Raw genomic sequence first — 26,824 nt, forward strand, 5'->3', positions numbered from 1 at the left:
AGGCATGGCTGGGGATGGGGTAGGCGCACTCATCTCTGGAGGAGAGCGGGAGCAGGTTACAGTAATTCCAGAATTGCAGTGTTGTAGAATTTTTTTAATGGAGTCTACACACCTACAGCATACTGTGTGCACAATTATTAGGCAAATTGTATTAATGTTATTCTTGAACAAACACAATGCTGTCAGTCAATCCAAAATGTTATTGAACCTCAAACCTGAATGTTTAACAAAGGAAATGTGAGTTTTGTCTTTCTCAGTGGAATATATAATGGTGTAAACATTTATTAGACAACTATTAGCATGCAGAATTATTAGGCAACTAAATTACAAAAATAACTTCTCCGAACTCAATTATTTATTCTCAATTTTTAGAGTAAGTGTAACAAATAAGTAACACAAAATGACAATTAAATAACATTTTTGGCCTTTCAAAAATATTCAGTGACCAATATAGCCACCCTTCTTTTCAATGACTGCCATGAGCCTTCCATCCATGGAGTCTGTCCGTTTCTTGATCTGTTGACGATGAACTTTCGCTGAAGCAGCAACCACAGCCTCGCAAATGCTGTTCAAAGAGGTGTATTGTCTTCCCTCACTGTAAATCTCATGTTTCAGATGGGCCCACAAGTTCGCAACAGGATTTAAGTCAGGTGAGGAAGGGGGCCAGTTCATTATTCGGGCATCTTTGAGGCCCTTACTGGATAGCCAAGCAGTGGAGTACTTGGATGCATGTGATGAAGCATTGTCCTGCACAAAGATCATGGCCTTCTTGAATGCTGAGGACTTCTTCCTGTACCACTGCCTGAAGAAAGTATCTTCCAGAAACTGGCAGTAGGTTTGGGAGTTGAGTTTCAGTCCATCTTCAACCTGAAAAGGTCCAACTACCTCATCCTTAATGATAGCAGCCCATACTAGTACCCCTCCTCCACCTTGCTGGCGCCTGTGGTGCCCTGTGTCCATTACTGATCCAGCCACGGGCCCATCCATCTGGTCCATCAAGAGTCACTCTCATTTCCTCTGTCCATAAAATCTTAGAAAAATCTGTCTTCAGGAATGTCTATGCCCAATCTTGACGCTTCAACTTGTGAATTTTATTCAGTTTCAGCCTTCTTGACCTGTGTTCTTCAACCCTTGTCCGGGAGATTCATAAACTGTGCAGGCATTTGTTCCAGCTAGGGTTGCAAAGCTACCGGTAATTTACCAAAGTTAACAGAATCTTCTGAAATGTTTGTAATTAATCGGTACTCTATGGCAACTTTGGTAATTTAAACATGAATAACACATTTTTTTGTATTCATATATAATACTCCTTTTTAAATCTGTGTCCATATGTTTCTAGTGGATAGACCATATGGTCTATCCACTAGACCCTGGTCAGTCCCTGGATGGGAGACCAGATGCTGCTGGAAGTGGTGTTGGAGGGCCAGTAGGAGGCACTCTGTCCTCTGGTCTAAAAAATATCCCAATGCCCCAGAGCAGTGATTGGTACCCTACACACTGCCCTGTGTAGGGTGCCGTCTTTCGGATGGGACGTTAAATGGGTGTCCTGACTCTCTGAGGCCATTAAAAAATCCCATGGCACTTATTGTAAGAGTAGGGGTGTTAACCCTGGTGTCCTAGGGGTGTTAACCCTGGTGTCCTGGCTAAATGCCCAACCTGGCCTTCAAACCATCACGGTCACCGAATAATACCCAGTTTACAATTGGCTCTTTCATCCCCCTCCTCTCCCCTGTAACTATTCCCCAGGTCGTTGCTGTAAATGTGAAAGTGTTCTCAGTCAACTTAACTGGTAAAATAACAGATAAATAAAAAAAAAAAAAAATATGGTTCAAGAGAAAATAGCCTAATTAATGAAAAAAAGTACCATCAACAACGTGCATTATTTTCTATGAATTTCGTACATCTCTTACAATTACTGACTTATTTCACAACTGCCACCAATTTGGTGCCAAAACATTTACAACAAAGACAAACATAGTAATAAAAAAAGTGCTAAAAATAATATATACTATATACACATATGTAGTTGAAATCGGAAGTTTACATACACCTCAACCAAATACATTTGAACTCAGTTTTTCACAATTGCTGACATTTAATCCTGATATAATCCTAATCCATTTAACCCTGATATAGGTCAGTTAGGATCACCACTTTATTTTAAGAATGTGAAATGTCAGAATAATAGTAGAGAAAATGATTTATTTCAGCTTTTATTTATTTCATCACATTCCCAGTGGGTCAGAAGTTTACATACACTCAGTTAGTATTTGGTACTATTGCCTTTAAATTGTTTAACTTGGTTCAAACGTTTTGGGTAGCCTTCCACAAGTTTCCCACAATAAATTGGGTGCATTTTGGCCCATTCCTCCTGACAGAGCTGGTGTATCTGAATCCGGTTTGGAGGCCTCCTTGCTCGCACACACTTTTCAGTTCTGTCCACAAATTTTCTTTAGGATTGAGGTCAGGACTTTGTGATTTTCCACTCCAATACCTTGACTTTGTTGTCCTTAAACCATTTTGCCACAACTTTGGAAGAATGCTTGGTGTCATTGTCCATTTGGAAGACCCATTTGCAACCAAGCTTTAACTTCCTGACTGATGTCTTCAGATGTTGCTTCAATATATCCACGTAATTTTCCTCCCTCATGAGGCCATCTATTTCATCAAACCAGAGGACATTTCTCGAAAAACTACGATATTTGTCCCCATGTGAAGTTACAAACCGTAGTCTGGATTTTTATGGAGGTTTTTGAGAAGTGGCTTCTTCCTTGCTGAGCGGCCTTTCAGGTTGTTGACATAGGACTCGTTTTACGGTGGATAGAGATACTTTTGTAGATGTTTCCTCCAGCATCTTCTGAAGGTCCTTTGCTGTTGTTCTAGGATTGATTTGCACTTTTCGCACCAAAGTACGCTCATCTCTAGGAGACAGAACGCTTCTCCTTCCTGAGCGGTATGATGGCTGCGTGGTCCCATGGTGTTTATACTTGCACACTATTGTTTGTACAGATGAAAATAGTACCTTCAAGCATTTGGAAATTGCTCCCAAGGATGAACCAGACTTGTGGAGGTCTACAATTTTTTCTTTTCAGTTTCCCATGATGTCAAGCAGAGGCGCTGAGTTTGAAGGTAGGCCTTTAAATACATCCACAGGTACACCTCCAATTGACTCAAATTATGTCAATTAGCCTATCATAAGCTATCAAAATCATGACATCATTTTCTGGAATTTTCCAAGCTGTTTAAAGGCACAGTCAAGTTAGTGTATGTAAACTTCTGACCCACTGGAATTGTGATACAGTGAAATATAAGTGAAATAATCTGTCTGTAAACAATTGTTGGAAAAATGACTTGCACAAAGTAGATGTCCTAACCAAGATGCCAAAACTATAGTTTGTTAACTAGAAAATTGTGGAGTTGTTGAAAAACAAGTTTTAATGACTCCAACCTAAGTGTATGTAAACCCACTCTGCGTCTCACAAAGAAACCAGACCAGTCAAACGTTTGACACCGATGGTTTTGCTTTAATTTGTCCTATTTTCAATTTGTAGAAATGGGATCCGACTCTGTATATATATATATATATATATATATATATATATTTCATGCCGAAACTCTCATATTAAACACCACTGTATTCACTAAGTATATTTAGGATCATGTTTTACAGCTTTGTCATTCTAGTTTTTTTTTATTCTTATTTGATTATTTTATATATTCTAGCTCCTGAGTGGTGCAGCGGTCTAAGGAACTGCATCTCAGCGCAGGAGGTGTCACTATAGCACCTGGTTCGAATCCAGGCTGTGATTGGGAGTTCCATAGGTTGGAGCACAATTTGCCTAGCTTCTTCTGGATTTGGCCTGAGTAGGCCGTCATTGTAAATTAGAATTTGTTCTTAACTAATAAAAATAAATAAATATATGCCATTTAGCTGACGCTTTTATCCAAAGCGAGCTTACAGTCATGTGTGCATACATTCTACGTATGGGTGGTCCCGGGAATCGAACCCACTACCCTGGCGTTACAAGCGCCATGCTCTACCAACTGAGCCACAGAAGGACCACAGCCCTTCTTTGGACACTGTTAACAACCCTCCAGGCAAGCTTCAATGCCATTACAACTCTCCTTCCGTGGCCTCCAATTGCTCTTAAATACAAGTAAAACTAAATTCATGCTCTTCAACCGATCGCTACCTGCACCTACCCGCCTGTCCAACATCACTACTCTGGACGGCTCTGACTTAGAATACGTGGACAACTACAAATACTTAGGTGTCTGGTTAGACTGTAAACTCTCCTTCCAGACCCATATCAAACATCTCCAATCCAAAGTTAAATCTAGAATTGGCTTCCTATTTCGCAACAAAGCATCCTTCACTCATGCTGCCAAACATACCCTTGTAAAACCATCCTACCAATACGACTTTGGCGATGTCATTTACAAAATAGCCTCCAATACCCTACTCAACAAATTGGATGCAGTCTATCACAGTGCAATCCGTTTTGTCACCAAAGCCCCATACTACCCACCATTGCGACCTGTACGCTCCCGTTGGCTGGCCCTCGCTTCATACTCGTTACCAAACCCACTGGCTCCATGTCATCTACAAGACCCTGCTAGGTAAAGTCCCCCCTTATCTCAGCTCGCTGGTCACCATAGCATCTCCCACCTGTAGCACACGCTCCAGCAGGTATATTTTTTTATTTTACTAGGCAAGTCAGTTAAGAACAAATTCTTATTTTCAATGACGGCCTAGGAACAGTGGGTTAACTGCCTGTTCAAGGGCAGAACGACAGATTTTGTACCTTGTCAGCTCGGGGATTTGAACTTGCAACCTTTCAGTTACTAGTCCAATGCTCTAACCACTAGGCTACCCTGCCGCCCCATATCTCTCTAGTCACCCCCAAAACCAATTATTTCTTTGGCCGCCTCTCCTTCCAGTTCTCTGCTGCCAATGACTGGAACGAACTACACAAATCTCTGAAACTGGAAACACTTATCGCTCTCACTAGCTTTAAGCACCAACTGTCAGAGCAGCTCACAGATTACTGCACCTGTACATAGCCCACCTATAATTTAGCCCAAACAACTACCTCTTTCCCAACTGTATTTAATTTATTTATTTTGCTCCTTTGCACCCCATTATTTTTATTTCTACTTACTTATTTCTGCACATTCTTCCATTGCAAAAATACCATTCCAGTGTTTTACTTGCTATATTGTATTTACTTTGCCACCATGGCCTTTTTTGCCTTTACCTCCCTTCTCACCTCATTTGCTCACATTGTATATAGACTTGTTTATACTGTATTATTGACTGTATGTTTGTTTTACTCCATGTGTAACTCTGTGTCGTTGTATGTGTCGAACTGCTTTGCTTTTTCTTGGCCAGGTCACAATTGTAAATGAGAACTTGTTCTCAACTTGCCTACCTGGTTAAATAAAGGTGAAAAAAAATTCTTACTAAACAACCGCATTTTAAACAGCTGAATTAAAATGTTAAAAACAACTGTGGCCACAACAATAGGACTGTCCTCAGATACAATCGTCTCTTGTAAGATGATCTGTCACTATTATTTTACACACTTTGTTTGAATGTTATTGCCTTCAGTTTAAAAACAATAATTCTCCTTCATCCTATTGTTTTACTGTAAAATGTCACAATTTAAAATGTGCTTTCAATAAAGTTTTATTTGATTGATTTGTACACAATTAGTGGCGTTCAGTCAAGTTTTGGCAAGAGGGGACCATATCAATCCATAACTTTCAGAGTGATCAGTGTAGTTTCTCAGTTGACCAGAGGAGGGTAGTATGACTTCACATGGGAGGACTGCTCTAGAAAGATGGGGAGAAGTGACTAAATCAAGCATTTAGATGTTTCATAGAAGTTAGTACTTATTTTGAAAGCAGAAAACAATATTGGATTGCTAAAGCACAAGAGAGAACTTAGTTTACTTTATTGTAAAACCAGTTGGACATTATAAAAAAGATTTTAAATAGTTGTCATGATGCGCCCTTTGCTAAGTGCTCCTCTCATTGGTTGCTCAGGTAACATCCCAAATGGCACCCTATTCCCCATATAGTGCACTACTTTTGACCAGGGTGCATATAGGAAATAGGGTGCCATTTGGGACAGAACCTCTGGCCTCTAGAGGACCTGTGAGCAGAGGTTGGGTTCACATTGAAACCTGCCAAATAGATGATATATTGTACCCCCTGAGAAAAGCCAGCCTTTCCTCAAACCACCAAAAAAAAAAAAATACAATACACAAATATTGTAGACAGCATGTCAGTGTTTCCATTTCTGTGTATATTGTTTCCTTGACATTTGCGGTGGAATCTGCTTGGGTTTAAAACCCCAGTGACACATACCCTAGAGGAGCTGTCTGTCTGACACTGGGCCTCGGCCTTGACTGGTTAGAGTTAAGTCCAGGGTCCGTATTCATAAAATGTCTCAGCGTATGAGGGCTGATCTAGGATCAGTTGCCTTTTAGATCCTAATGAATACAAATATAAATCGACAGTGGGTACCCGTTCCGAGATCAGCACTGCTCTGTTCACAGCTTGAATCCAGAGTGTAGGGCCACCACTCCTCCTGTCAGGTTGTGGTAGCGGACAGAAAATAACCCTGCATCCTCAATCATTTGTTTGAATGTCTCCTGTAGAGGGAGAGAAGAGGAGAGAGAAACAGTTAAGTAAAAACATACAGCAAAACTTAAGTTTACAAACATACACAATATTCAATGTAATTTAGTCAGGCAGTATTTGAAGAAAATACTTTGAAAAATCTATTCAGCACAATTATGGCCACCAAAGGGCCAGACAGAATAGGTGCAGAAGGATGATTAAACCAATTTGTAAGTCGCTCTGGATAAGAGCGTCTGCTAAATGACCTAAATGTAAATGTAAATGTAAACCATTCATTCTTACCTGGTCTGGGAACTTCCTGATGCTCTCCACCAGGTACTGATAGGACTTCCAGTCGCCAGCGATCACCTCCCCCAGCACTGGGATCATCTGGAAACTGTAGGCATCGTAGAGCCTGGCCAGCAGGGGGTTGGTGACTTTACTGAACTCCAGACACATGAACCTTCCCCTGGCTTCAGCACCCGTACAGCCTCCTGTAGAGCCTGGAAATAAGACGGAGGAAAAACATTTCCTTTGATCATTTTAGGTAAGTATTGGCCCGTAGAAGAGTATTCTATTTGGCTACCTTATCAAGTTTGATTTCTGGTGTACAATGAATGCAAGATGAATTACAAATGTTTATTTCCTTGCCTGCCAGGAGTACACTGAAATTAAGTGGATTGAGAAGGATTACCAGGTCTATGTGGGTGACATTACGGATGCCAAAAGCAATGGTGTACACGTCAAACTGGTCATCATCGAAAGGCAGTTCCTCTGCATCTCCTACCACCCAGGACAGACCTGTGGCACACACACACAGGGTTATGTCATATACCCCAGTCAAGCCAAAAGAAATCATGAGCACTTATTGAGAGCACAGTCCACAGACATGTCTAATGAGGGTAATATGGTGTACTAAAGAAAGGTAGTAAATGGAGGGTAATATGGTGTACTAAAGAAAGGTAGTAAATGGAGGGTAATATGGTGTACTAAAGAAAGGTAGTAAATGGAGGGTAATATGGTGTACTAAAGGTAGTAAATGGAGGGTAATATGGTGTACTAAAGAAAGGTAGTAAATGGAGGGTAATATGGTGTACTAAAGGTAGTAAATGGAGGGTAATATGGTATACTAAAGAAAGGTAGTAAATGGAGGGTAATATGTGTACTAAAGGTAGTAAATGGAGGGTAATATGGTGTACTAAAGAAAGGTAGTAAATGGAGGGTAATATGGTGTACTAAAGGTAGTAAATGGAGGGTAATATAGTGTACTAAAGAAAGGTAGTAAATGGAGGGTAATATGGTGTACTAAAGGTAGTAAATGGAGGGTAATATGGTGTACTAAAGAAAGGTAGTAAATGGAGGGTAATATGGTGTACTAAAGGTAGTAAATGGAGGGTAATATGGTGTACTAAAGAAAGGTAGTAAATGGAGGGTAATACTGTGCATATAAATAATATAGATAGTAGCCTGACTAATCAGTGGGTGAGATGATACACCAGATAATGTACAATTCAATAAAACATTTCCAATTAAAATCGCCCTACCACTACTGACGCCCATGCTCTCCGCTTTCTGTTTGCCCACTTTTAGCATCTCCTTGTTGATGTCACAGACTACAGCCCTGGAATCTCTGGCCTCCGTCTCCATCTCTATTCCCTCCGTGGGGGTCGTGTAGCTGGTTGAGATCTCCTGCCAGGAGGGGGTCTGGTTGGCCCGGGCAGTCCGCCGTGCAACACGCTCCTGCTGAGACCTCACATAGTTCAGGAATCTGAAGGCGATGTCACCTGGAGGTGCACAGTTGAAGTGATTTATTTGAATTGGCAGAGAAAAATTGAGTTACAAGTGTGTAACCAGTGGGATGTGAACAAAACATGCGCTTACAAGTCTAAGGCAGGGCTAGCTCGCCACGAGAGTCTAATTCAAAAAGCACCTGTGCTACATAAGGACTACTGTTATGAACACTGAATAAGAAGCCTACCTGTTCCTCCAGCTACGTCCAGTAGGCGTATGCCTGGCTGGGGGTTCATAACGTGGAGTAGCATGTCCTTCCAGAGCCGGTGGACCCCCAGACTCATAGCATCATTCATCACATCATACTTCTGGGCCACGCTCTCAAACACCTTGTAAACTGGAGATACAGGTGAAGGTTTGAACACAGATGAATAGGGGAAAACTACTCTATAACTATACAAATCTCTGGGTTAACATTTTGAAGGAAGAGTCGATATCAGGGACTGGGAATAAAGCCCATATTACGCCAGCATTGGGGCATGCACGGCTAACCGTGGCAAAAGAGTTAGGGGGGGGCATGTAAAATAGTGTGGGGAGGGGGGCATGTAAGAGTTGGGGGGGGCATGTAGACTAACTTACCCACGCGGATCGTTGTAGGGCAAGGTTAACAATCTATTTTCAAGCGAGATAACATTAACCAAATTAGAGGTAAAATGGTTTGCAATGAACATACAATCCAAAATCGGGCATTAATGGCCAACTGAACCAACAAGCAAGGCGTATCAATTAATAAATATCTGAGCAGCCTTAACGTAGCTACCTAACGTTAACGTTACCTCTCTCTGCCTTCTCTCCTTCGGACACAGTCTCGAAGCCGAAATGTGTACTTTTGTCCGCGGCACCATCGCTGAAGCATCGACAAGCTGAAAGATTTGAAGGGCAACTTGAACTGACTATTCGAACAGACACACTGCTATTGATAGTTCGAAAAGCATCACGAACTATTCTCCGAGGGAGCAACCTAATGGAAGCCGCCATGGTATTTTTCTTCTTCTGTTGGCTTTATGGCGGACTACAACTCAACAAGGTCTATTGCCGCCACCAACTGGACGGGTTGAAAAAACAAGGTAAAAGAAAACCCATACGACCTTAACTCAACCCAAATAAAAATCAGTGGTTGAACAAGTGCCCAATTGTCATACTTGAGTAAAAGTAAAGATTCCTTAATAGAACACGACTAAAGGAAAAGTGAAAGTCACCCAGTAAAATACTTATTGAGTAAAAGTCTAAGTATTTGGTTTTAAATATACTTAAGTATCGAAGGTAAAAGTATAAATCGTTTCAAATTGCTTATATTAAGCAAACTAGACGACACAATTGTATTTTCTTTTTTAAATTTACGGATAGCCAGGGACACATTCCGACACAGACATCATTTACAAACGAATCATTTGTGTTTCGTGAGTCCGCCAGATCAGAGGCAGTAGGGTAGACCAGGGATGGTCTCTTGATAAGTGCGTGAATTGGACCATATTCCTGTCCAGGTAAACATTCAAAATGTAACAAGTACTTTTGGGTGACAGAGAAAATGTAGGAGTAAAAATTACATGATTTTATTGTCAAAATATAAATAGTAAAGTAAAGTACAGACACCCTAAAAAACAACTTCAGTGTACTTTAAAGTATTTTTACTTAAGTACTTTACACCACTGATAAAAATAGTACGTTGACAAAACCAAACCATAACTCCACTTCCTTCCTTCAAATCCCCATGTCTCGCTTCTTGCTTGTGACAATACTCCATGCAACTCCTCCGCCGAGAAATTTTTAATTTCAGTCCCAAGAACCGCTCCGCCGAATCCACAATAATATCTATTTTCCTGGAATTCCACCTTGACAGTGCCAACAATCACCATAGCTATAAAGGCCACAAAGTCGACATTGTTAAACTTTAAAATATCTGGGTTCTGTTGGTGAAAGGCAACCCCTGCAGCCTGCAGTTTTTATTTTATTTAACCTTTATTTAACTAGGCAAGTCAGTTAAGAACAAATTCTTATTTACAAAGACAGCTTACCCTGGCCAAACCCGGACAACACTGGGCCAATTGTGTGCTGGGATGCAGTGTACACTGGGATGCAGTTTCTTAAACAACTGCGCCACTCTGGAGCCCAGTGAAGGCCTATCCACCACCACAGACTCTTCAGGAGCACCATTCAAACCCTCAACCCTTTTAACAGTATGAAATGCTCTGGACAGCCCTAACTTTGGCCATCTCATTCTCTTTCATCCTTGTCGGGCATTCGAAAGACGTGGCTTCATGGTTCCCACCACAATTGAAACATGTCACATTTTCATCACTTTTAAAACACATCAAATCAAATCAAAAGTATGTATATAGCCCTTCGTACATCAGCTGATATCTTAAAGTACTGTACAGAAACCCAGCCTAAAACCCAAAATGGCAAGAAATGCAGGTGTAGAAGCACGGTGGCTAGGAAAAACTCCCTAGAAAGGCCAAAACCTAGGAAGAAACCTAGAGAGGAACCAGGCTCTGAGGGGTGGCCAGTCCTCTTCTGGCTGTGCCGGTACATGGCCAAGATGTTGAAACGTTCATAGATGACCAGCAGGGTCAAATAATAATCACAGTGGTTGTAGAGGGTACAACACCTCTGCAGTAAATGTAAGTTGGTCAGGGTTCCATAGCCGCAGGCAGAACAGTTTAAACTGGAGCAGAAGCATGACCAGGTGGACTAGGGACAGCAAGGAGTCATCAGGTCAGGTAGTCCTGAGGCATGGTGTTAGGGCTCAGGTCCTCAGAGAGAAGAGAAAGAGAAAAAGAGAACGAGAGAGAGAGAGAATTAGAGGGAGCATACTTAAATTCACACAGGACACCGGATAAGACAGGAGAAATACTCCAGATATAACAAACTGACCCTAGCCCCCCGACACAAACTATTGCAGCGTAATTACTGTAGGCTGAGACAGGAGGGGTCGGGAGACACTGTGGCCCCGTCCGACTATACACCCTGACAGGGCCAACCAGGCAGGATATAACCCCACACAATTTGCCAAAGCACAGCCCCCATAGCACTAGAGGGATATCTTCAACCACCAACTTACTACTCTGAGACAAGTTTGAGTATAGCCCACAAAGATCTTCCCCATGGTTCGAACCCGAGGGGGGGGCGCCAACTAGAGGTCGACCGATTAATCGGAATGGCCGATTAATTAGGGCCGATTTCAAGTTTTCATAACAATCGGAAATCTGTATTTTCGGACACCGATTTGGCCGTTTTTTTTATTTTTTATTTTTTACACCTTTATTTAATCTTTATTTAACTAGGTAAGTCAGTTAAGAACGCATTCTTATTTTCAATGACGGCCTAGGAACGGTGGGTTAACTGCCTTGTTCAGGGGCAGAACGACAGATTTTGACCTTGTCTGCTCAGGGATTCAATCTTGCAACCTTAGAGTTAACTAGTCCAATGCTCTAACCACCTGCCTCTCATTGCACTCCACGAGGACCCTGCCTGTTACGCGAATGCAGTAAGCCAAGGTAGGTTGCTAGCTAGCATTAAACTTATCTTATAAAAAACAATCAATCAATCATAATCACTAGTTAACTACACATGGTTGGTGATATTACTTGTTTATCTAGCGTGTCCTGCGTTGCATATAATCGATGAGGTGCGAATCGTTGCTCCAATGTGTACCTAACCATAAACATCAATGCCTTTCTTAAAATCAATACACAGAAGTACACTGCTCAAAAAATAAAGGGAACACTTAAACAACACAATGTAACTCCAAGTCAATCACACTTCTGTGAAATCAGCAAGACACCCCCAATAAAGGAGTGGTTCTGCAGGTGGTGACCACAGACCACTTCTCAGTTCCTATGCTTCCTGGCTGATGTTTTGGTCACTTTTGAATGCTGGCGGTGATTTCACTCTAGTGGTAGCATGAGACGGATTCTACAACCCACACAAGTGGCTCAGGTAGTGCAGCTCATCCAGGATGACACATCAATGCGAGCTGTGGCAAGAAGGTTTGCTGTGTCTGGAGGCGCTACCAAGAGATAGGCCAGTACATCAGGAGACGTGGAGGAGGCCGTAGGAGGGCAACAACCCAGCAGCAGGACCGCTACCTCCGCCTTTGTGCAAGGAGGAGCATGAGGAGCACTGCCAGAGCCCTGCAAAATGACCTCCAGCAGGCCACAAATGTGCATGTGTCTGCTCAAACGGTCAGAAACAGACTCCATGAGGGTGGTATGAGGGCCTGACGTCCACAGGTGGGGGTTGTGCTTACAGCCCAACACCGTGCAGGATGTTTGGCATTTGCCAGATAGATAGGCAAATTCGCCACTTGCGCCCTGTGCTCTTCACAGATGAAAGCAGGTTCACACTGAGCACATTCGACAGACGTGACAGAGTCTGGAGACGCCGTGGAGAACGTTCTGCTGCCTGCAACATCCTCCAGCATGACTGGTTTGGCGGTGGGTCTGTCATGGTGTGGGGTGGCATTTCTTTGGGGGGACGGACAGCCCTCCATGTGCTCGCCAGAGGTAGCCTGACTGCCATTAGGTACCGAGATGAGATCCTCAGACCCCTTGTGAGACCATATGCTGGTGCGGTTGGCCCTGGGTTCCTCCTAATGCAAGACAATGCTAGACCTCATGTGGCTGGAGTGTGTCAGCAGTTCCTGCAAGAGGAAGGCATTGATGCTATGGACTGGCCCGCCCGTTCCCCAGACCTGAATCCAATTGAGCACATCTGGGACATCATGTCTCGCTCCATCCACCAACAGACTGTCCAGGAGTTGGCGGATGCTTTAGTCCAGGTCTGGGAGGAGATCCCTCAGGAGACCATCCGCCACCTCATCAGGAGCATGCCCAGGCGTTGTAGGGAGGTCATACAGGCACATGGAGGCCACACACACTACTGAGCCTCATTTTGACTTGTTTTACATCAAAGTTGGATCAGCCTGTAGTGTGGTTTTCCACTTTAATTTTGAGTGTACTCCAAATCCAGACCTCCATGGGTTGATAAGTTTGATTTCCATCGATAATTTTTGTGTGATTTTGTTGTCAGCACATTCAACTATGTAAAGAAAAAAGTATTTCATAAGAATATTTCATTCATTCAGATCTAGGATGTGTTATTTAGTGTTCCCTTTATTTTTTTGAGCAGTGTATATATTTTTAAACCTGCATATTTAGCTAAAAGAAATTGTGTCACTTTTCTTGCGTTCATTGCACGCAGAGTCAGGGTATATGCAACAGTTTGGGCCGCCTGGCACATTGCAAACTAATTTGCCAGAATTTTACATAATTATGACATAACATTGAAGGTTGTGCAATGTAACAGCAATATTTAGACTTATGGATGCCACCCGTTAGATAAAATACGTAAATGGTTCCGTATTTCACTGAAAGAATAGACGTCTTGTTTTCGAGATGATAGTTTCCAGATTCGACCATATTAATGACCTCAGGCTCGTATTTCTGTGTGTTATCATGTTATAACTAAGTCTGATTTGATAGAGCAGTCTGACTGAGCGATGGTAGGCACCAGCAGGCTCGTAAGCATTCATTCAAACAGCACTTTTGCGTGTTTGCCAGCAGCTGTTTATGACTTCAAGCCTATCAACTCCCGCGATTAGGCTGGTGTAACCAATGTGAAATGGCTAGCTAGTTAGCCGGGTGCGCGCTGATAGCGTTTCAAACATCACTCACTCTGAGACTTGGAGTGGTTGTTCCCCTTGCTCTGCATGGGTAACGCTGCTTCGATGGTGGCTGTTGTCGATGTGTTCCTGGTTCGAGCCCAGGTAGGAGCGAGGAGAGGGATGGAAGCTATACTGTTACACTGGCAATACTAAAGTGCCTATGAGAACATCCAATAGTCAAAGGTTAATGAAATACAAATGGTATAGAGAGAAATACTCCTATAATTCCTATAATATAACTACAACCTAAAACGTCTTACCTGGGAATATTGAAGACTCATGTTAAAAGGAACCACCAGCTTTCATATGTTCTCATGTTTTGAGCAAGGAACTGAAACGTTAGCTTTCTTCTATGGCACATATTGCACTTTTACTTTCTTCTCCAACACTTTGTTTTTGCATTAGTTAAACCCAATTGAACATGTTTCATTATTTATTTGTGGCTAAATTGATTTTATTGATGTGTTAAATTAAGTTAAAATAAGTGTTCATTCAGTATTGTTGTAATTGTCATTATTACAAATACATTTAAAAAATCAGAAGATTAATCGGTATTGGCTTTTTTTTGTTCCTCCAATAATCAGTATAGGTGTCGGAGTTGAAAAATCATATTCGGTCGACCTCTAGCGCCAACCCGGACAGGAAGATCACGTCAGAGACTCAACCACTCAAGTGACGCACCTCTCCTAGGGACAGCATGGAAGAGCACCAGTAATAGGGTTAGAGGCAGAGAATCCCAGTGGAGAGAGGGGAACCGGCCAGGCAGAGACAGCAAGGGTGGTTCGTCGCTCCAGTGCCTTTCCGTTCACCTTCACACCCCTGGGCCAGACTACACTCATCCATTGGGCCTACTGAAGAGATGAGTCTTCAATAAATACTTCAAGATCGAGACCGAGTCTGTGTCTCTCACATGGATAGGCAGACCATTCCATAAAAATGGAGCTCTATAGGAGAAAGCCCTGCCTCCAGCTGTTTGCTTAGAAATTCTAGGGACAAAAAGGAGGCCTGCGTCTTGTGACCGTAGCGTACGTGTAGGTATGTACGGCAGGACCAAATCGTAAAGATAGATAGGAGAAAGCCCATGTAATGATTTCTAGGTTAGCAGTAAAACCTTGAAATCATCCCTAGCCTTAACAGGAAGCCAGTGTAGAGAGGCTAGCACTGGAGTAATATGATCGATATTTTTGGTTCTAGTCAAGATTCTAGAGCCGTGTTTAGCACTAGCTGAAGTTGATTTAGTTCTTTATCCGGGTAGCCGGAAAGTGGAGCATTGCAGTAGTATAATCTAGAAGTGGCAAAAGCATGGATTCATTTTTCTGGGTCATTTTTGGACAAAAAGTTTCAGATTTTTGCTATGTTACATAGATGGAAAAAATCTGTCCTTGAAACAGAGTTGATATGTTCGTCAAAAGAGAGATCATGGTCCAGAGTAACACCAAGGTCCTATAAAGTTTTATTTGAGACGACTGTACAATCATCAAGATCAATTGTCAGATTCTACAGAATCAAATAAAATCAAATCAAATCAAAATCAAATCAAATCAAATCAAATCAAAATCAAATCAAATTTATTTATATAGCCCTTCGTACATCAGCTGATATCAGAAGATCTCTTTGTTTATTGGGACATAGAACTAGCATCTCTGTTTTGTCCGAGTTTAAAAGTAAAACATTTGCCACCATCCACTTCCTTATGTCTGAAACACAGGCTTCCAGGGAGGGCCCATTTGGCTGCTTCACCATGTTTCATTGAAATGTACAGCCATGTATTGTCCGCATAGCAGTGAAAGTTATCATTATGTTTCAAAATGACATCACCAAGAGGTAAAATATATAGTGAAAACTTTAGTGGTCCTAAAACGGAACCTTGAGGAACACCAACATTTACAGTTGATTTGTCAGAGGACAAACCATTCACAGAGACAAGCTGATATTTTTCTGACAGATAAGATCTAAACCAGGCCGGAACCTGTCCGTGTATACCAATTTGGGTTTCCAATCTCTCCAAAAGAATGTGGTGATCGATGGTGTCAAAAGCAGCACTAAGGTCTAGGAGCACCAGGACAGATGCAGAGCCTTGGTCTGACGCCATTAAAAGGTAATTTACCACCTTCACGAGTGCAGTCTCAGTGCTATGATGGGGTCTAAAACCAAACTGAAGCGTTTCGTATACATTGTTAGTCTTCAGGAAGACAGTAAGTTGCTGCGCAACAGCTTTTTCAAACATTTTTTAGATGAATGGGAGATTTGATATAGGTCAACATTTGTTTAATTTTCTGGTTCAAGGTTTGGCTTTTTCAAGAGAGGCTTTATTACTGCTACTTTTAGTGAGTTTGGTACACATCCGGTGGATAGGGAGCCATTTATTATGTTCAACATAGGAGGGCCAAGCACAGGAAGCAGCTCTTTCAGTAGTTTAGTTGGAATAGGGTCCGGTATGCAGCTTGAAGGTTTAGAGGCCATGACTATTTTCATCAATGTGTCAAGAGATATAATATTTAAAAAACTTGAGTATCTCCTTTGATCCTAGGTCCTGGCAGTGTTGTGCAGACTCAGGACAACTGAGGTTTGGAGAAATATCCAGATTTAAAGAGGAGTCCATAGTTTGCTTTCTAATGATCATGATCTTTTCGTCAAAGAAGTTAATGAATTTATCACTGCTGAAGTGAAAGCCATCCTCTCTTGGGGAATGCTGCTTTTTAGTTAGCCTTGCGACAGTATCAAAAATAAATGTATTCTCCTCAATTAAGTTGGAAAAATAGGATGATCGAGCAGCAGTGAGGGCTCTTCGATACTGCACGGTACTATCTTTCCAAGCTAATCGGAAGACATCCAGTTTGGTGTAGCTCCATTTCCGTTCCAATTTTCTGGAAGCTTGCTTCAGGGCTCGGGTATTTTCTGGATACCAGGGAGCTAGTTGCTTATGACAAATGTTTTTTGTTTTTAGGACTGCATCTAGGGTATTAAGCAAGGTTAAATTAAGTTCCTCAGTTAGGTGGTTAACCGATTGTTGTACTCTGATGTCCTTGGGTAGGTGGAGGGAGTCTGGAAGGACGGCTTTTGATGATTCTTTGTTTTTTGGCTGAGCAGATTATTTGTTGTGATTGCAAACGTAATAAAATGGTGGTCTGATAGTCCAAGATTATGAGGAAAAACATTAAGATCCACAATATGTATTACACAAGACAAAACTAGGTCCAGAGTATGACTGTGGCAGTGAGTAGGTCCGGAGGACAAAACCCAAAAACCAAAAATGTGAATATTATCTGCCATGACTATAAGGTCCCATAGGAATTCAGGGAACTCAGTGAGGAACGCTGTATACGGCCCAGAAGGCCTGTAAACAGAAGCTATAAAAAGTAATTGAGTAGGTTGCATAGTTCATGACTAGAAGCTCAAAAGACCAAAAGACAGTAATTTGTTTTTGTAAATTGAAATGTTAGTAACACCTCTGCCTTTGCGGGATGCGCTGGGGATATGGTCTCTAGTGTAACCAGGAGGAGAGGTCTCATTTAACACAGTAAATTCATCAGGCTCAAGCCATGTTTCAGTCAGGCCAATCACATCAAGATTATGATCCGTGGTTAGTTCATTGACTATAACTCCCTTGGAAGTGAGGGATCTAACATTAACCTCACTCGGGTATGTGGGCTGCTCGCGTCCCACCTGGCCAACATCCAGTGAGATTGCAGAGCGTCAAATTCAAATAGAGAAATACTCATTATAAAATTTCAGAAAACATACAAGTATTTTACATAGGTTTAAATATTAACTTATTGTGAATCCAACCACTGTGCCAGATTTTAAAAATGCTTTACGGTGAAAGCATACCTTAAGATTATTTGAGAACATTGCCCAGCGGACAAATCATTACAAACAGTAACCAGCCAAGTAGAAGAGTTACACAAGTAAGAAATATAGATACAATTAATCCCTTACCTTTGATGATCTTCATATGTATGCACTCAGAAGACATTCATTTACTCAATAAATGTTATTTTTGTTCGATAAAGTCTCTCTTTATATCCAAAAACCTGAGTTTTGTTTGCGCGTTTTCTTCAATAATCTACAGGCTCAAACGCAGTCACACCAGGCAGACAAAAAAATCCAAATTGTGTCCGTAAAGTTCATAGAAACATGTCATAACTAACTGTTATTCAATCCTCAGGTTGCTTTTAGCCTAAATAATCGCTAATATTTCAACCGGACAATAACGTTGTTAATATAAAATGTAAACAAGAAAGGCACTCTCTCAGGCGCGCATGAAAAAGCTCTGTGACATGGCAGGGTCCACTCATTCTGACCGCTCTTACTCCATCATAATTTCAGAATACAAGCCTGAAACCATTTCTAAAGACTGTTGACATCTAGTGGAAGGCATAGGAATTGCAATTTGAGTCAATGGATACTATAATGGCATTGAATAGAAAACTACAACAACAAAAAGAATCCTACTTCCTAAATGGATTTTTCTCAGGTTTTCGCCTGACAAATCAGTTCTGTTATACTCACAGACACTATTTTAACAGTTTTGGAAACTTTGCATATCATATATTCTGGGCCCGAGTAGCAGGCAGTTTAATTTGGGCACGCTTTTCATCCAAAATTCCAAAATTTTAAGTAGCCCTATTTTGAGATGTGAGATATCACAATCTCTTTCAATAATGACAAGAATGAAGGAGGTCTTTATTTACCCAGCAGTCTCTCCACCAGTTTGGATATCTCAAATGTATTCTTCAAGATTGGGAATCTGATCAGCTGCTCCTCTTTAACAAACCATACTCTTACAAGATACATTCTCAGCACTGTACACTACTTTGCCACATTTTCCATTCTTTTGGACAATATTCCAATCAGCGTCCACTTCCGCCATCTTTCAGGCCGCCATGGTGAATCTCATGCCGCTTTAAAGGTAACTGGGAACTCGGAAATTGCGTTCAAGACAACTGGGAACTCAAATGTGTACCATATGACAACTGGGAACTCTGGGAACTCTGAGAAAATGAGGTCAAACCATGACTTTGGCGATTTTCAGGTGGGAAAGACAAGAGTTCTAGAAAGTTGACAGAGTTTCTGAGTTGGATGACCGTTCAAAATGTTTTTGGGTAGTTCAAGTTGTATACTTGTGGGACATGGATCAAAAGAGGTACTTCATGTGTACGACTTCTCTAAACTGTTTGTGACTATAATGTTTATCCACTGTACTAGTACCTTTACTTCAGTACTACTACTGTATAATAGTATACTTTTCTCTATGTGTATAAACAACAATTCCCCTTTTCATCTCTACTGTTAGATAGTATTCTATTTTGATTCTCATTTGAGTTAAATACGTAAAATTATATCTCCCTCATTTTGATGCAATTTCAGCACGATTATATAATAAGTAGGTTAGTGCTCAACACCAATGTTTGTTTTATGTTTTATGTTTGATAATTTGCTCCAATTTCACAAAACTGAAAATAAACAGACCTGTAAACACATTGCACACACGCACGCACACACACACACACACACACACACGCCTATTTGTGGTTTTATCCTACTCCAGTTTCTGACTTCTTCTACCTCTTTATCTTTTAGTGTAGAAAGTGGCAGATTTCCTGCCTGTTCATCGATTGGGACTAAACCTTTTCTCTTTTCTATGGTAACCAGACACCTGGGTCCATTGTCTCTATTGTTGTGTTAATTAGAGGCTAAGTCTCATGTTCGGAGGGAGAAGCTGGCACCAGTCTGTTCTCATGGCCTCTGCTACAGGGAAGGTGATGGAAGGAACAGGGGACAGGGCCATGGCCCGCACGGCCATCTCATAGGGACCTAGTGGATGGTGGAAACACACTGGCTCTGTGGAGAGAGAAGGAAGAAAAAGTCCTCCTACGTCTCTGTGTCACATATACAGCGAGAGAGAGGGGTAAGTTAGAGTCACAGGACTAGTGTTACAGCCTAACAATAGCTAGGCAGCACCAGTGGACCAGGGGAGTGAAAAGAGCAGTCAGGGTTGATGCAAGGTGAGGTGTCTGTGTGCGTGTGGTAGCAAAATACTATGTTTATCTGTCTCTCTATATCTCCTTCCCTTCTTCACAGAGCAAGTCTCTCTCATTATCTCTGTCTCCATGAGAGGTCAGTGGCACAGAGCCCCATGCTATTCTGAGTTATTAGTAGAGTGTGCTGCTGTCTTCATTCTTCCATTCTTCTAAGCCTACAGTTGTAAACTGGTATGGAGCAGAAATTCATGCCACCAGTAGAGGGGGCAAGATGACAGTATTTCAAAGTAATAAACATTCAGGTCAACTCTTCACCACAGTTATTTGTTTTACATGTTAGCAGACACTTATCCAGTAATTATGGTTAAGTGCCTTGCTCAAGGGCACATCGGCAGATTTTTCACCTGGTTGTATCAGGGAATCGAGCCCGCAACCTTTCTGTTACTAGCACAACGTTCTAACTGCTAGGCTACCTGTCGCATGGGTGAGGCTCCACAATGTTAACCTATCATGACCCATGGTCATGTTAAACATCATATTTTCCTTCAAAAAATGTAATGATCTGCCTCACTTTAAGTGAATTATCTGTTCTAAATGTGTGTCTTGTCGGATTCAAACTAGATATGCAGTGACAGTGTAAGTCCTGCTTCAAAATATATATATTTTTCTGTGTGCAATTGTATTTGACAAATGACAAGTCCTGTTGAGTTAAGTTAACTAGAGCCTCTTGCCCTCTTCACTAGTCCAGTTGAAGAAGAAAGATACACATACAGACACAAATGTTTTAGATTATAATATATCCGTTCCTGTTTTTACTTTTTATGCGGTTCCAATTAAATCTCTGATCTCATACTCTTCCAAATCTGCAGGTAGCATGACTAACAATGGGTCAAACATGGCACCCCCAATCCCATACCTGGGTTCACCTAGGATTTAAAACCAGGCACACCTGGTGTGCCAGGTGTGCCCGCATTTGCTTGGTTTTCACTTTTGGGATTTCTCTATTGTTGCAAAACAATAGGCTAGCTCAATCAAGTTTAGCAAAATTATTTGAAATTATTTAGAGTAGTATTTGAGGTCTGCTCCGAAGACCCACCGCTCTGTCTCTATTTATCTACAGAGAGATAGCAAGAGAGAGTCTGGCAGTCATTTCAGACATACGATAAGGATTAAGTTGCTTTGGAGAAAAACAGGGCTTGAATTACCCTCCGTGCAGTCTTTTCAAGCACTGACTGAAGTGGCCCAAAAGGACTATGGATGCTTTGTGGAGGCACGGTGGATGGTTAGTTCAAGTTGTAGAGTTGTGGGACATGGATAAAAATAGGTACTTCATGTGTACTACTTCTCAAAACATGTTTGTGACTATAATGTTTATCCATTGTACTAGTACCTTTACTTTAGTACTACTACAGTATAATAGTATACTTTTCTCTATGTGTATAAACAACAATTCCCCTTTTCATCTCTACTGTTATTCTATTTTCTCACCTCAAAATCAATCAACGTTTATTTGTCACATGCACAGGATACAACAGGAGTAAACAGTACAGTGAAATGCTTACTTGCAAAAGCTTTTCCTCAACAATATCAAAGGTAAAAATGTAAACTAAAAGAAGAGCAGGGAATCAATTACTGGGTCACTTAAAATAAAAAAAACAAAAAAAACACACTTGAAATAGAAACACACCAGTATCGAATGCTATAAGGTCAGTACCAGTACTATATCAATGTGCAGGGATACTGGTGGTTCACATGTATTCACACTGTACATGTGAATATCCATAATAATGTATTCTGAAAATGTGTAGGGTAGGTCTTGTGTGCTGGTATGACAGACCGAAGTCAACTAATCACGCCTGGACACAGGAATAAGAAACATGCATACAGAATTTATTTAGCAACCAGGACACATTCACTTAAATAAAACTGCAAAGATACTTAACTTATACAAAACATAGATTATATCCCATTCACATACAAAATAATAATAATTTACTGTATAAATTACAATTTCACTAATTTATTTACAATTTTCATGAAAACAATATTTTGTATTCCCCCAAAACCCATTGGTCTCCATATCACACAGAGCTGCTCATCTTGTTATCATGACAAGAGTGCCGAGTAACATTTTGAATGAGTCGCAGAAAGAGAAAACAGTTTCTATTATTATATGGAGGTACCATGGAATTGTCTGGTTGACATGGGAGAAAATGGAGTTGGTATTATTATTCACCAGGCTATCCAAACACGACGCGCACACATACACACACACAAACACACACACACACACACACACACAGAGAGAGAAAGAGAGAGAGAGCTCCAAAAGTATTGGGACACGTGCTATTCTTTTGGCTCTCTACTCCAGCCCTTTGGATTTGAAATGATACAAATAACTATGAAGTTAAAGTGCAGAGTGTCAGCTTTAATTTGAGGGTATTTTCATCCATATCAGGTGATCAAATATTATCCCCCCCCCAAATACTAACCTTCACTGTTATTGTAATGGTGAGAGGTTATGTCTTGGGGTCTTGATATTTGTGCACTTATCATTATACACCATTCATTCAGGATGATCTGTAATCATGGTAGCATCCACATTAATGTAGAAGTGTTTAGAAGCATATTCTAGTCTTATTTACAATAAAAGTGACTCCAAAATGACATTGATACATTATTTATACATTATTTACCATGACTTTCTATTGCGCACAAAATAATCTGAAACAACAAAAACAAAGAGCAAATGCATCCAACAAATGTGTAGAGTCACAAGCTTGATGTAGTCATTGCATTCTATGAATATGGGACCAAATACTTCACTTTAATACACATAAGTGAATTTGTCCCGATACTTTTTGTCCCTTAAAACAGGGGGACTATGTACAAAAAAAAAGTGCTGTAATTTCTAAACGATTCATGAAAATACCCTCAAATTAAAGCTGACAGTCTGCACTTTAACCTCATTTCAAATCCAAAGTGCTGGAGTACAGAGCCAAAACAACAAACAATGTGTCACTGTCCCAAAGGTTTTGGAGCTCACTCTATGTCTTACTATACTTGTGAGGACTTTTTGGAGACCAACAATTGATTCCCATACAAAATCCTATTTTCCCTAACTTTAACCCATAACCCTAAACCTAATTCCTAACCCGTAATTCTAACCCTAAACCAAAAATAGCCTTTTTACAAGTGAGGACTTCTCTGAATTTCTTGTTTACTATTCTTGTGAGGACTTCTGGTACTCACAGAAATAGTAAAACGTACACACGCACGCACGCACGCACGCACGCACACACACACACACACACACACACAGTCTCCCTTTCTCTAAGCACAAACTGCACTGATAATAACTTGTACTGCGATAATTAACATGAGTAACAGATGAGCAGACAGCCAAAATACAACATTAGGTCACCCAGCAGACAAACATCAGAGTTGAGAAGAAGAAAAGTTCAAGGCCCGTTCATTAAGTCACACCTACGATAAATCCTAAACCTTATTCCAATGTGAATCTGGTCAAAAGTAGTGCACTATATATAGTTGAGAATAGGGTGCCATTTGGGACACAACCACTGGTCCCTTTGATGTTTTAAGTAGAAATTGCGCACCAATATTGAATTTTAAAAGCCTGTTATATTAAATGAAGTACCCTTTAATATAAACCACATGGACAATTCAATAAATCAGATTTTTGTTGAAATGAATGAAAAAATCTGCGCTTGAAAAAAAATCTTCACTTTTTTTTTTCAAAGCCTTTGCACTTTTCCAATACATAGCATCAGCAATCCAGAGTCAATGAAGTATAGAAACTCTGGATTGCTGATGCTATGTATTGGAAAAATGCAAAGGCTTTGAAGCCACCAGTTGGCCATATTGGCACTCCTCAGAAAAGCAGTCCTCCATAGGAATGAATGGAATTCTACAGTATTTCATTTAAATGTTTCAAAGATAACATTTCATGTATTTAAGTATTTGTGTTGTTTTAGTGGGGACAGTAGCGCTTTCTAAAAAATGATACTTTAAGGAAAATGTTTTTATTTATTTATTAATTTGGAATTTTTATGTTTAGCAAACAAAATTTTATGTCAAATAAAAAATAATAATAAATGTGACAAAAACAAATGTAGACGTTAATAAATGCATTTCCATAGCTTCCAAAATATATATTTTTTTACAAAAGTGGGGGAGTGCCAAAATGGAGAGTATCATCTAGGGTACATACAACTCCGTTACTTTAATGGTAATTTATTGGCACTTACAATAGTAAAAAAAAATACCCCTTGGGGTGGGAAAACATGTTGTTTTATGTCGTTGAACATGTGCTGTTTATGACAGAATGTTAAAATGAGGTGAAATTAAAGTATTTTTTGTTACACTACCTAAAATGTTATCTATTCATACAATTTTGCATATCAACTTCAACCCTTTTGTTGCAAGTGCTCCCAATGTCAAGTTTGCACTTTGCAAATCTCCTATCATCAGTTTCAAACGGTTTTTGGTTTCGAGAGCAAATAAGAGCCAAACTGGATTTCAGTATTATTTATCTGTCACCATACAAGTAGAGGCACATTTAAGTGCATTGACGTTTGGACCAGATTAATCAGCTTTCACTGGGTTTGAGATTGTTGGGAAAAACAAAGCCATAGAAATAGAATTCTAACACTATTATACATATACAGTATAATGTAATATATATTAACATATATTTCATCGATGGTTCAACCTCTCTTTATGGAATTCCAACATGCTGTATTCAAGGGGCACAATTAATGCATTGTTAACTTACAACGTGTCCTCAATGCTCACAGATACACGCCGGACTACAACAGTCGTTTGCCTTCCACAGTGGACCATCACGAGTACTTTCATTCATTCATTCCATATTATTTGTGCTTTAGCTGTAAAGTTGAGAGAGGTTGTTTGGGTCTCGTGAGCCCTCTGAATGTGGGAATGAATCTGCTGCTGAAGACAGGGGGGGAAAAATGTGCCTCAACCTCCGAGCTAAGTAGCAGTTGATGAGTAAGTACAAAAATGACTTTGAAGGATTTTGCCATTGCTTTGCCGAGACACAAAATGAAAGAGCAGGACATATGTCATCATCATCATCCCCCACATTGAATTACGCAATATACAACACAATTTACCCCCTCCTTGTAATCAAATGGCAACATAACGATAGCAATATGTTCGGTAATGTCCAAGGAGACTACGCATAAGAGCACACAGAAAGAAAAAGATACAAAAATGAAGCAAACCTTTTTCCCAAGTCTCGCCCACGCTACAGTAAATCCCATCGACATGGCCTCTCATAGGGTGGGGACCACAAGCAATAGACTCAAAGACAGTGAGAAGGGGGGGAGGAGGGTAGAGGGAAAGAAGCCATAGCAGGCTTCTTTAAGATCCTTAAGGCACTTAAACATAGTTCAACCAGAAAGATAAGAACCACAGCCGAGGGGATATGAGAGAGAACCTCTGAGCATTTCAAACACTCTTTTGAACGGCAATTGTTTAATGAAACCACGTCCCTCATCCACCAGTGGCCATGGAAGAGACTCTTGATACAGTTTCCTCCAGAGACGGCGTGGAAGAGATAGCAGTGTCGGTGGTGGAACTGCTTTAGAACGTTCAAATCCACAAGTATCTCCTGGCATTATACCTAAAGCGGACTTTACCATTGGCTGCACGGAGTCGCATTAAGAGAAATCCCAAGCAGCCCTCTCTACAAGTTCCAACACTGGAATGTGAGTTGTAATCTATACCTCGATTACGCTTTCTTCGTCTAATGATTTTTAATTTGCGTGTCATTATTTCTAGACAGCCTACATTTTCTCGTTCTGAACTTCTAACGTGAGCTGCGGGTGTGGCTTAGTGACAATGATCAAGAGCACCTGCTAACCGATTTGACTGCTCCAACAGTTACACCTCTGACACCACCAAAACATCAGATATCGCTGTTTAACGCTTGATCTGATTGAATCTAGGCCTTACTCTGACCCCTTGTGATCCAACACCTTGTTCTGTGAGACACCTATGACAGTCACTGATAGGGAATATGCATGGCTCCCTCAGTTGTTCGCAGGTTAGCGAATTTGGAGAGATTGTCAGACATTTTGTGCCCCACCGGCACACAGTTACAATGAAAGGCCTGCATTCTGGAGGAGTCCTATGGAAACTGCTTGCTTTGGCCCCAGCCAACCCTTGTCTCTAGAGGAGGACTGCAATGCTCTCAGACATCCATGGACAACGGAAGTGGAACCCATAGAAGATGAGTTCCCTACAGTAAAACATCCACCTCACACTGTATAGCTGCCCTCCTCTCCTGCCTTGTACACAGCAGACACAGACAGCCCTGTCTGGATCCCATATAGGGACTTGGCTCTTGGGCCATTTGGTAGTAGTCACTCAGTGAGTCAGTGAATCAGTCATTAGTGATTATGTTAGCTTTGTAGCTCAGTACCCCATAGAGTCTCATTGGTAGAGGGGCTAGCTCTATAACTAGCTCTGGTACGCTAGGCCCTGGTACATGATGGTGATGATGTTAGTAGACCAGACTGCAGTTCGCTAGTTGCCCACCAGAGGGCTGAGGTCTCCGTGGTGGTTCTTTAGCTTCTTCTTGAAGAGGGAGATGGTGGAGGGCCGATAGAAGATGATCCAGGGCTCGGACGCAGCACTCTGCACGCTGCAGCTCTCTGAACCACTGCTGGTCGGGATGTTGGGAGACCTGGAAAAAGACGAGGGATGAGGGGGG

At 41.0% G+C, this 26,824-nt stretch overlaps 2 protein-coding genes across 4 annotated transcripts in view; both read right to left on the reverse strand.

Moving 5' to 3' along the window:
• Window positions 1–5,940: 5,940 nt before the first annotated feature.
• On the reverse strand, window positions 5,941–9,444 carry coq5 (coenzyme Q5, methyltransferase). Its single transcript, XM_035786302.2, is given in 7 exon segments — window positions 5,941–6,659; window positions 6,931–7,097; window positions 7,100–7,130; window positions 7,322–7,428; window positions 8,172–8,411; window positions 8,606–8,755; window positions 9,195–9,444. Coding segments are annotated over 7 exon segments (999 nt in total). The 5' UTR covers window positions 9,397–9,444; the 3' UTR covers window positions 5,941–6,557.
• A 12,492-nt stretch (window positions 9,445–21,936) lies between these two features.
• Window positions 21,937–26,824, reverse strand: part of LOC118393549 (kremen protein 1) — a 108,609-nt gene continuing 103,721 nt past the window's right edge. For all 3 annotated transcript variants that reach the window (XM_035786308.2, XM_035786305.2, XM_035786307.2), the window contains exon 10: window positions 21,937–26,797. In XM_035786308.2, coding sequence (XP_035642201.1) covers window positions 26,638–26,797 — 160 coding nt within the window. In that variant the 3' untranslated portion in view covers window positions 21,937–26,637. The remainder of the gene's footprint in view (window positions 26,798–26,824) is intronic.

Source organism: Oncorhynchus keta, chromosome 14, assembly GCF_023373465.1.
Source record: "Oncorhynchus keta strain PuntledgeMale-10-30-2019 chromosome 14, Oket_V2, whole genome shotgun sequence".
NCBI lineage: Eukaryota > Metazoa > Chordata > Actinopteri > Salmoniformes > Salmonidae > Oncorhynchus > Oncorhynchus keta.